The sequence below is a fragment of the Mustela putorius genome, unplaced genomic scaffold (assembly GCF_011764305.1).
Source record: "Mustela putorius furo isolate JIRA1106 unplaced genomic scaffold, ASM1176430v1.1 tig00000876_pilon_pilon_pilon, whole genome shotgun sequence".
Lineage (NCBI taxonomy): Eukaryota > Metazoa > Chordata > Mammalia > Carnivora > Mustelidae > Mustela > Mustela putorius.
The window spans coordinates 6,304,612-6,316,699 of NW_025421506.1; the positions used below are offsets into that span (position 1 = coordinate 6,304,612).

At 38.9% G+C, this 12,088-nt stretch overlaps 1 protein-coding gene across 18 annotated transcripts in view; it reads right to left on the reverse strand.

The window, feature by feature from the left end:
* Positions 1-12,088, reverse strand: part of CDC14B (cell division cycle 14B) — a 105,849-nt gene that overhangs the window by 49,769 nt on the left and 43,992 nt on the right. For 14 of the 18 annotated variants that reach the window (XM_045086120.1, XM_045086127.1, XM_045086119.1 and 11 more), the window contains exons 2-4: positions 6,167-6,257; positions 5,554-5,629; positions 2,572-2,664 (exon numbers count right to left, since the gene is read on the reverse strand). In XM_045086120.1, the coding sequence (XP_044942055.1) occupies positions 2,572-2,664; positions 5,554-5,629; positions 6,167-6,257 (260 nt within the window). Of the gene's footprint in view, positions 1-2,571; positions 2,665-5,553; positions 5,630-6,166; positions 6,258-7,604; positions 8,252-12,088 lie in introns of those variants that run through there. The other 4 variants (XM_045086117.1, XM_004777410.3, XM_013048347.2 and 1 more) reach the window with 4 other exon arrangements.

Here is a 12,088-nt window from a genome sequence, read left to right on the forward strand (position 1 = left end):
CTAACTCAGCAGAAGAATGAACCCAACTCAATGTCCAAATTGCTTACCTGGCACTTTACTAACCAATCAAATCTGTGCTAATTTGAGACCATAAAATCCTGAAAGGACTTCTAACTCTAAATATGTTAAATACAGAAAAATAAACTTCGACCTGCCAAAACGTAACCATAAACAAAGTCAAAAGGACAACACCAAACTTAGAGCAAATACAACAACAAATTTTCAGTAAATGTGCCAAGGAGTCACTGTTTTTAATCACTGGCCGTGAAAAACAAGAGCAATAAGACTTTTAAAAAGAAATTCCTTATTTATAAAATTATCAAGTACTTTGTTTTTAACAAAACCCTTGGTTTCCAACACACTCACAGCCACCTTCTCTAGGGGTTCTTGACACTGAAGTCACCATGTCTGGCTCCCCAAAACCTGCTCCCTGCCTCCACCATCTTGGGGACATCACATCTGACCAGAGACAAATAAATGACTGACACAAGAGCAGTCGAGGCAGAGCTCTGTGTGTTCTATTCAGGAGCACATTCTCTTAAATGGAATGCTTTCAGCCATTTCCCCCTTGATAATATAAAGACTTTTACTGTCACACTAAGAACCATATCTCCAGGGTCCCCTTTAATATTTTATAAACCCCAAGAATTCTGGCTGCATCCCTTTTTCTATAAAGCTGTCGTGATTTATTCTAATCCACAGGCTTCTGACCCAGGTAATGGCTAAGTAATGGGGCTAAATAATGGCACCAAATGTCCCAGTTAAAAGAGCCACCTCTCTGTACCCTTTTTCTTAACTCGCATAGGCTTTTTATCCCCCCTCTAAGAATTTTTGGTACTAAGCACAATGAACACCACGAGAGATGAGGGGGGGAAAAAAAACAAAAGCAAGACATCTGGGTAAGCTTAAGAAGTCAAATTTTAGTAGACCTAATCTACAACCAGTGTTTTCACACATTCAGAGATGGTAAGAAAACAGCCCTATCCCAGAAACATTTCTTCTGTGAACACAAGATGAAAATAAGAGCAAAAAGGCCTTAATCACATTTCCTAATGATTTACCTTAAACATAGAAAAGGAAATTATGAAAAGTTTAGGTGTAATTTCAGCCAGTACCACCAACTTCTGGTTTAATCACTGTATATTCCAAATTATTAAACCAGAAAATAATTTCCAAAAGGAGGAAGGCATGACAGAGGCAAGTAGCAAGTTGGGGGAAGAAAAAACTTATCTAAAGAACTTCAGAAACAATCCCCTTATTGTGGATGGCAGCAGAAGACACATCCACTCACTATTCTTCTCCAATGAATAGGACAGCTAGCTTCCACACCAACAAACAAAAAGATAAGGGGCACTACTCTGGAGGAGCCCTCAGCCTACTCTGGAAAAACTGTTGCTAAGGTACCCCTGCAGATGAATGTACTAGGCACTGATAAAATGTGACTCTAAAAACAAAATCTTCCATGATCCTTATAAATAAATGAAATTTATAACTCTTGTGTAAATACTGGCTATTCCAAACTGTATTTTCCAATGATTCAAATAAACCTCAGCGGGGGCGGGGGGGTGGGGTGCCTGGGTGGCTCAGCGGGTTAAAGCCTCTGCCTTCAGCTCAGGTCATGATCTCAGGGTCCTGGGATCGAGCCCCACATCGGGCTCTCTGCTCAGCAGGGAGCCTGCTTCGTCTTCTCTCTGCCTGCCTCTCTGCTTACTGTGATCTCTGTCTGTCAAATAAATAAATAAAATCTTAAAAAAAAAAAAAAAAACTTCAAATAAACCTCGGGACGCCTGGGTGGCTCAGCTAAGCAACTGCCTTCAGCTCAGATCATGATCCTAGGGTCCTGGGATGAAGTCCCGCTTTGAGCTCCTTGTTCAGCAGGAAGTCTGCTTCTCCCTCTGCCTGCCGCTTGCCCTACTTGTGCACGCTGTCTCTGACAAATAAATAATAAAGTCTTAAAACAAAAAAAGACCTCTGAGTGTCTTATGTAACCTATATAGTATGTAAAACTTGACCTACAACACTGACTATGTCCTCATGCTAGATGCTTTCATGAGAATGGAGAGAATCCATGAGAATAGATCTAAGAGTCAAACCTTAGTTAGGAAAAAATGGACTATATTCAAATTATAAAGCACTCTTACCTCATGTGACACACTTTGATGTTTTTCTAGGAAAAAAAATCAATTATTGCTCCTGACTCCACTTAAACAACTTCACTAAATGGATCATAGGTTTATAAAAACACAGCTTTGGGGGCATTATCTTCTAACCTTAAGTGCTGTAACACATACTGTTGATCAATTTTTTAAAAAATAGGCTTTTTAAAGAGCAGTTTTAGGTTCAGAATAGCAAAGCTAAGTAAAAGGTACAGAAATCTTCCATATACTCTGTCCCTCCAAATATGCACAGTCTTCCCTGTTGATCAAATCTTAAAAAGCAAAACATGTTCTTTCTGGAAAGAAATCAAGATATTATCTTAGAAAAAGTAATTTCCAAATTCCAACTGCAATTTTAAGTACCACTGTTGTATACATTTTCACTAATATGTTGGGAAATCAGTTAAATACTTACCATGTAACATCCAATAAGGAAAGCAGCATTCGCTTGTTTTCTCTGATCAGAGCCAGTAAAATGAATAATTTTCTTCCTCATCATTGTGATGGACTACATAAAGATAAACAGGTGTTAGTATTTTCTCTTTAATTTCAAGTTTTCTATAACTTCATTTTGTGATGAAGACAAATTTCAAACCTTACAATGTATAGGCATTCACCTTAGCAAGATCTTTAAAATGATAAACTTTGATATCCCAAAATACCATGTACCTTCCCATAAAAGAAATGTTTTTAGATTAGGATGAAAGTACAGTTAAGGAGTAGGGAGGGGCTTGGAGTATAAGCTCTTAAAGAATACACAAGATGCTGGAAAAGGCAGTGGGAGACTTTGCTTTCCTTCTCCTATTTTGCGTTCTAAATCAATTCCCAAAACGATTATAATTAAAAGGGTATATTAAAACAGGCAGAAATAACTCATTCTGTTAGAAATCAAGATGATGAATGGGGTAAGAGGGTAGGGGGAGGGTAGAGAAGAGATAACAGAGCAAAAGTGGACTCTTACTTGGTGATGTTAATGTTGTTCTTGATTTGATAACCAAGATGATTACCTACATATATTCAGTTTGTGAAAATTCATTGAACTGTGCCCTCAAGATCTGTATCTATTTCTGTACTTCAATAAACAGTTAAATAGAAAGGGTATGGAATTTAAAAACCCAAAAAAGCACATGATTATAGTTAGCACCTCCTCACCTGTATTTCACTAACATGAGCAGAAACAGATTCAGGTAAGCATAAGGGAAAGGATATATTCAGTTCAAAAAGCACACATTTCTTGATTTCTGTGAGTCAATGATGTACATGTACATTATTTTCCTTTAGTTGTTTCCAAAGAGTAAGAGATCCAAGTTGATTTTAAAAAAACAAAACCAAAAACCCAACCAGCCATAGAGGAACACAAGCACAAGACACTTTAATTCAAACTCTCAACACACTTTTGTCACTAATTGACTAGGCAGTAATGTTTCCATCAGGTTGGGTGGTCAACACCCTGAAAGAAGTTGTTTTGGTAAATGACAAAAAATTAAAAGAAGAAAAAGAAAAAAAAAAAAGACCGATATGTCAATATATTCTTGGTTGAGTCAAAGGATAAAAGGTGGAGTACAGGAAAGGAAAAGAAAAGTCTTTCAAAATTAAAGCAAAGAAACATAGGCGGGTGGCCTCAGGGAGGAAATTATTTTTAGCTTCCCAGCCCTGTATGAACAAAAGACCAGCCATTAGCAACTGGAAAAAAGAAGGAGGGTGTGGCCATAAATATACAAGACCATAAACTTATATTCCTATTCAAGAGAAAAATAAAGTCCAGAGAGAAGAGTCTCCATCTCTACATAAATCTGTAGGGCAAACACATATAATACAAAAAAGAAAAGGCAATGCTACAACTTCCATTTTGCAAATTAGTAACTCCTTTGACAGGTGCTTCTAACATTTACAATGGGGAATTTTAGGTTTGACACTCAAGGAAAAAAAAAAAATCTGCCTCACTCATAAATTTGCAATATAATTTAATTTTTAACTGAAAATAAATTATAGGCACCTGGATGGCTCAGTCGTTAAGCATCTGCCTGCAGCTCTGGTCATGATTCCAGAGTCCTGGGGTCAAGTCCCACATGGGGCTCCCTGGTCAGTGGGAAACCTGCTTCTCCCTCTCCCACTCCCCCTGCTTGTGTTCCCTCCCTCACTGCCTTTCTGTCAAATAAATTAATAAAATCTTAAAAAAAAAAAAGAAAATAAATTTTATTTCTTTCTGTGTACTAGGATGATAAGTAATCAATTGGATAAAGCTGTTTTTTAAGAAATACCTACCCTTAAATCCAGTATTTTCTACTTTAGAATTTACAGTGACTAATTTGGACTTGCTAAGCAGTACATAAACACTTTTTATTGATGTGACTGTAACTTAGAAGTTTTTAAATAAAGGAATGGGGTCTGAGATCAAAGTAACAGAAATACACTTTTGCAACTCTCATACACAGTCTTAAAGAGAGGCTGTTTGCCCCTGCTTTCCTTGCTCCTTAATGTATATATAAAGGTGGGGGTAAGGAGTCACAAGGAGTACAACTATCATGGGAGATTAAAGATAGAATGGAAGTAAGATGAGCCAATACTCTTTATAAAGTAATAAAGCACTCTGTCAAAGTAAAGGCAGAAAGAACAATAACCAAAGCAAGGGAAATTTCTCTTGTTAGGTATCAGTTCCATTAGATCAGATAGCAAGAGGTCTCACTTTATTAACCAATTTCTACTTTGGCTTTTCAAGTATCTGAGCATTACCAATCCAAACCAGAACAAAATGACCCAATCAAGCTTAAACCATTCAGTCAAAACTCTGAACAAGAAACATATATACACTATTATTATTTAAAACAAAAATCACATTGGGCGCCTGGGTGGCTCAGTGGGTTAAGCCGCTGCCTTCGGCTCATGTCATGATCTCAGGGTCCTGGGATCGAGTCCCGCATCGGGTTCTCCGCTTCGCGGGGAGCCTGCTTCCTCCTCTCTCTCTCTCTGCCTGCCTCTCTGCCTACTTGTGATCTCTCTGTGTCAAATGAATAAATAAAATCTTTAAAACAAAACAAAACAAAAATCACATATATGTCCCAAACAACACTGCAGTGAAAAATAACTTTTTTTTTTTTAAGATTTTTTTTTTTTTTTTTTTTGACAGAGAGAGATCACAAGTAGGCAGAGAGACAGGGAGAGAGAGAGGAGGAAGCAGGCTCCCTGCTGAGCAGAGAGCCCGATGCGGGACTCGATCCCAGGACCCTGAGATCATGACCTGAGCCAAAGGTAGCGGCTTAACCCACTGAGCCACCCAGGAGCCCCTACTTTTTTTTTTTTAAATAAAAAAGAGAGGTATGTTTTTCTTTCTTTTCCCTCCCCAGAATTGGGCTAACAATTATTACCTAAGTCAAATTTTAAGTAAAAAAGATTTTACCTTTAATTTCTTATTTATCTTGCAACAGTATCTGTAAACCATTGCCAAATTGAGTGGTCCAAAATCTGCGTAGAAGCTTTAAAAATGAAAAACAAAAACATACATATACATTCCAGATCCTCTAAATTTTATAAATGCCTTTTTGGAACTACAATATTTAACTACGACAAGAATGCATACACCAAACTGTTATCGGTTAACAATGTTAATGATACTGCTGTACTAGTGGTAAACTAGTGGTATTCTGGTAAGGAATGCCTACTAAAAAATATAACAAGGGCTACAGTGCTTAATTCCAGCTTCAATAATATCTGACTAAAAAAGCTATTTTCCCACATTTTACTTATAACTATACTAGTTTATATCTCATGTGTACTTTAAGCTGCTAGACTTCAAATATAACTTGTTAAATTTAGGAATGTTCCTTCATTTTGATATTTGCCCTAAGGGTCTACTTTATTACCAAGGGTTATACTACCAAGAAAAAAGTACTTGGCAATTATCAATCAACAGATTTGTAATTTTCCAAGGCTATTCTATTTACAAACATACCTTTAGATTCTTCAAAATAAAAAAAAAGTTACTAGCAATCGTTTAAAAAAGCAGTACTTACTTCTCATATTCAAGTTCATTATCTATGCTGAAATAATGTACATTTGATGAACTCTTTGGTCTGCTGTAGAGAATGGCAAAACAAAGGCGATCTGAAATGGAAAAATTGCAATGTTCCTTCCTTCAGGTTATTAAAAAAAGTTTCATATATCATGATGCAACTCTTTTCAGATTAAGTCATATTTTTATTTTTTTCATGCATGGTAAGGGTGCCAATGGGTAATTTCAAAGTGTTCAGCTATTTTGGTGGGTAACAATAAATAAGCAACATTTTTAAAGGAGAAATTGTTAAAATCATAAATCTCAATAGCAATAAGTAGTTTTTCACAGCAATATGGCTAGGTTTCTAGAGGAACCTCTCATTACAAAACTTTGGTTCCCCTGGGCTAAGAAATTTCAGCAAACAGCATCATGCATTGGATAGGCAGATTACTTGCGCTCTGTTTCAGTAGGTTTTCAAGCCATCCTAAAAAAAATGGTTTCAATAGGAAACTATTTTTTTAAGTAGAAGCTAAAGAATGCTGTCAAAATAGCTGCAAAATTAACATTTGCTTCTGTAGAACACAAACAACAAAACAAACCATAAGTTTATTCAACTATTCTTAGGGATCACTACTTTTGTAGTTATTTTTACAATTAGACAAATTACCATTACAACAGAAGCAATGAGAGGTTTCTCCAAGATGAGTGAGATGAACTTGTGTTGCATAAATGCAGTCAGGCTGCTGTGACCTTTAGCAAGAATGGTAAGGAGCAGTAATGCTCAGAGGCTCCACCCTTCCTCCCTTGCCTCACCCCCCAAAAAGTTGCCTTAAAATCCACGGTGAAGCAGTCACCTGCAATACCTACTAGTGGTGCTAAATAGTGCTAATAGAATACTTATTTACACTCAGATTGTAGCAAAATCAAGTATAGTCTTCAAAATAGTTTAAAAGAAACAATGCCAGCTGGCATCCGTTCCCCAAATGGTAATTTAAACAATTTTTGTCTGCAGTTCAACTCACACAATTGCCGTGTTTATTTCCTTGCAAACTCCTCAACTGAAATGTCTCGTAACCACAAACACTCAAACAGATGACGGAGCTGATTCCTTGCTAACCACAAATGACCCTTGATCCCTGTGCACAGAGTGACCTAGGATTCTGCTCCCGTGGGTGAGTAGGGGCACCTCCTCTGCCAGCCAGGGGTGGAAGGACACCAGGTTCCCAACTGCACACATCTGTGCGGATTCGCCCCAAAGCAAGACCGCGCCTGGGGACAAGGAGTCCCGGGAAGCCACCCACGCCCGTGAGACAGCATCGGCCGGGCCCAGAAGTTGAAGGGCGGCTCTTGGCCGGTAGTAGGTGCCTCTTCGCCTCCCCTGGCACGGCCTGACACCCCCTAAATACGGCTGTCACAGTCACTCCCGGGACAGGCAAGCCCCGCGCCACCCCACTCACCTTTGATCACCTCCACCACCAGAGGGGTCCCTGCGCCCTCCCGGCTCATGATTCCAAAGCATCTGGAAGGCGGGGCGGAGGGGAGGACCGGGTGGCCAGGGAACAACCAGCCGCTGAGAGCGGAGGCGCCGCGACCACACCCCCAAAGTTTAAAAAAACAGAAAGTTTAAAGGGCCGCGCCCAAGGGCAGGGCACAGCGACGCCCCTCGGTCACCCTCCACAGGGCAGACGCGGGCCAGCCAACCCCGGAAGTTCAAAACTTCTCAAACGTCCCCAAACGAAGCAGCGAGGGAGTGGGACGCAGACCAGCCCCAGCCGCTCGGGCTGAGCGTCGGCCCGATATTCTGCAGCTCCAGGCCAGGCCCCGCAGCAATTCTGCACTTGAAGTCGGGGCCTGCAGCAAAGCGTGGGAGAGGGAATGCCAGCCTCGGAAAACAAGCAGCTCCAAAAGCCATTAAAAGGACTTGTCAGAAGAGACAGGCTCGGTGGGGATCTGCCAAGCGACGAGAGGGCCCTCCTACAGCCGCGCACTCAGCTGCTCTCGCCGCCGCCGCTAGGGGGGCGCTCTGGCCAGTCCGGATAGAGGAGGCAGGGTGGTGGGCCGGACTTCGTCCTGGGTCAGGTTGGGTCCAGACCCTCTGGATGCCGGCTTGCGCCAGTGCTGGCATCTCATCTAAAATGGGCTTTCCAAAGATTTAAAGGTAAGCCTAAAAACTGAGGCCAGGTGTTTCTTTAAAGGCCTTAGATTTCGCCTCAGGAAAGCCCTGGGATGGTTGAAAAATATTCGGACAAAATACGAAGCATCAATACAATATGAAGCATCCATTTAAAGTATTTTCTAAATCTGTTTAACTGTTTAGTCTCAAGTGAAAAAAAATTATGATACAGTGTGTGTATGGTCCGGATTTTGTTACATATATTGGTGCAGGGGCCGTGGCTGGTTTTCGTTTCCCCTTGTTCTTTTTCCAAATTTCCAACAGAAAAACTATTGTTTTATCCATGAAAAAATTTGCAATGACTCTCCCTTACAGAGAAAAGCAATACAGTAACAACTCCTTCCCCTAAATTACTTATAGTCTCAATACAAACATACACATTATATTACAGTATATACATATTTGCCTCAAAAGTAAGCCTGTATACCTCCTAACCTTATTCTAAAATTTCTGGAGGGATCAAAGGCTTTAAATGTAAAAAAAAAAAACAATGAATTATTTCTGTGCTCTCTGACTAGGCCTTTCTAAATGAAACAAAATCTAAAAGCCATAAGAGAATTAACTACTAAATTGATACACATTTTTAAAATGGTCTTCATGTCAAATAAACATAGTCAAGAGATAAACTGGAAAAATATTTTTAAAATTCATCTCATCTTGATGCTGAACTTCAAAATACAAACTGAAACTACAAGGTACTATTTTGCCTTCTGACTGGCAAAAATCAAAAGAGTTTGATAAGGCATCCTATTGGTGAGTCTGTAGGGAAACAGGCACTTTCACATTTTCTATGGATAGGAATATAAACTGGGACAACCTCCTTGAAAGGCAAGGAAGGGTAATTTGGCAAAATGTTCAAGACTGAAAACTGGCAAGACTGCCAAGAGAGGGGGCATCTAAGTGGCTCAGATGGTTAAGCAGTGACCTTCAGCTCAGGTCATGATCCCAGGGTCCCAGGTTGGAGCCCTACATAGGAGTCCCAGCTTAGTGGGGAATCTGCTTCTCCATCTACCCCCTCCCTTTCCCACCCTTTTTTTTTTTTTTAAGATTTTATTTATTTTATTTGACAGAGATTACAAGTAGGCAGAGAGGCAGGCAGAGAGAAAGAGAGAGAGGAGGAAGCAGGCTCCCTGCTGAGCAGAGAGCCCGATGCGGGACTTGATCCCTGGACCCTGAGATCATGACCTGAGCCAAAGGCAGCGGCTTAACCCACTGAGCCACCCAGGGTACCCCCCACCCTTCTTGTACATCTCTCTCTCACTCAAATAAATAAAATATTAAAAAAAAAAAAAGATTGCCAAGATAGGCTCCTATTTAAATACTACCATAGTGTATGTATAGTATATATACTCATTTGTATGACTGTACATGAAATCTCGCATAGCAAATATCCAGAAGGAATACAAGAAACTGGTAGTAGTGGATGTCTTACAGAGGGAACCTGGGTGTTCAGAAACACAGAAGGGTAAGTGAGATTTATGCCTTTCTAAAAACTTTCAAATTCTGTACCATATATTACCTGTTCAAAATTATGAAGCTTTGAAAAGTGAACTTGCAAGCTAACAGCATTTTTCCAAAGCTGACTCTTCATCAAGATACAAAACATGGTAAGCACAGTACAAGGCAACCTGGAAAATGTCCTTTGTGCACATTTAAAGAAGAGAACTAGTTAGTAACTTCTTTTGATTTCTACCTACATATATCTTGAAATCGAGTTTCTTTTAACAAATCCAAGTAAAACTGAGTATACCTAGAAGGAAGTGGGAAGAGATGTTTTATTATTACAGGGAAGAAAAAAAGAATCACTGGTTTTTGATGTCCAATTATCCTTGTAGAATATATTCTCAATACTCTATTGTTAGGATATTGCAATAACCTGTTACAGAGACTAGAGTGCTAAGATGAGAGCTATTTATTAGAAACCTGGAGCTAGAAACAGGGGTCTTTACAAAGTTTTGCTTAAAGGTTCATGATTAAAATATAAACCTACTGTAAACCCACATATCTTCCACTTAACGGTTCTGTTGTCAAAAACAGAAAACCAAAGTTTTAAAGTAAAAAATCTTCTTGCCTATATATGCCTGTCATATAATGTTGCCTCTCTTTCTTCTCTGGGTAACATGATAACAGTAGAAGGAAATAAAATCTCACCATTTTAAAATGCTAACAAAAACTTTCAACATCCTCATGCCAAAGTTGTTTGTTTTGACTTGGCTTTTTGGCCTCCAATTTGCTAATTCTTCCTTTAATAACTATGTTAAATAAATGAAAAACATTCTCCTGCATAACAACTGTAGATATTTGGGGATAATCAATCAAACAGAGGGCTATGATCTAAACCAAGTGAGAAATATATATAGGAGTCAGGTGGCACTGATAAAACAGTATATACCACTTTTTTTTTTAAAGATTTTATTTATTTATTCAACAGAGAGAGATCACAAGTAGGCAGAGAGGCAGGCAGAGAGAGAGAAGGAAGCAGGCTCCCTGCTGAGCAGAGAGCCCGATGCGGGACTCGATCCCAGGACCCTGAGATCATGACCTGAGCAGAAGGCAGCAGCTTAACCCACTGAGCCACCCAGGCGCCCAGTATATACCACTTTTTAAAAGAAAAATTTAAAAACTCTACTTGGACATAATAGACACAATGGACTTTCTACTATTTCTCTTTACCCCTGGAACTGAACTGACTTCACAGATCCTGGCAGAGCAGCTAGAGACATATGCAGCTTCCCTACAGTATAATGGATCTCACCACAAGAAAAGCAGAAAGGAAGATGCTAATACCTGTGGAACAAAAGAGAACAGGTAAAAAAAAAATAAACCAGTCTCCACCTGAGAGAGAAGGCAACAGACATCAAGCTCTCATCTATATTAGTCATGCATCTTTGAAGGGAAGAAATGACCAAGGGGAGCAGAGGAAGAATGTTAATGAAAGCATGGATTTAAAAAAAAAGAAAACCATGACAGCAAGCTATTATTGAGAATTTAGTGCCAGGTATTGTATTAATATAAGTTCATTACAACCTATGAGGTAGATACTACTATTGCTACTATCAGTATTTTTCAGGAAATGAAACCTAACCCCTTAAAGAAGCAAAGTGACTAACCTAATAAGCAAGGTCCCAAAACCTGTGGTAAAGTAGCAGAATTAGAACAGGACACTAGATTGAAGCCTGAGATTTCTAAAATCCCTGCCTCAGAGACTTGCCCTAATATAAAGCATGAATAATTAAAACAGTATGATTTTAGAACAGCAAAAGATAAATATGGACCTAGGCATATATGAAAACTTAGTAAATGAGGAAAATGATACTTTAAGTCAGTCACAAATAAGAGGCAGATATCTACAGGTATAAAAAGAGAGTGAGATTCCCATCCTACGTATAATATAGAAAAAAAAAGATTATATAATTTTTAAAAAGATGTCAGATAACTATTAAAATATACTGAATAGTTTTATAATTTAAATGGGGAATTTCAGGGGTTCCTGGGTGGCTCAGTTGGCTAAGCATCTGTCTTTGGCTCAGGTCATGATCCCAAGGGTCCTGGCTATCTCTCTCTCTCTCTCTCTCTGTCGAATAAATAAATAAAATTTTTTTTAAATGGTGAATTTTCAAGCATGACACAAATCTCAGGCCATACAGGAAAAAAACAGAGACTTAGGGGAAAATATATAATAAAGAGTTAATCATCACAACAGATAAAAATTACCTACAAAACAATATAACAACCTAACAGAAAATAAAACTCTACAAAGGCTATAAA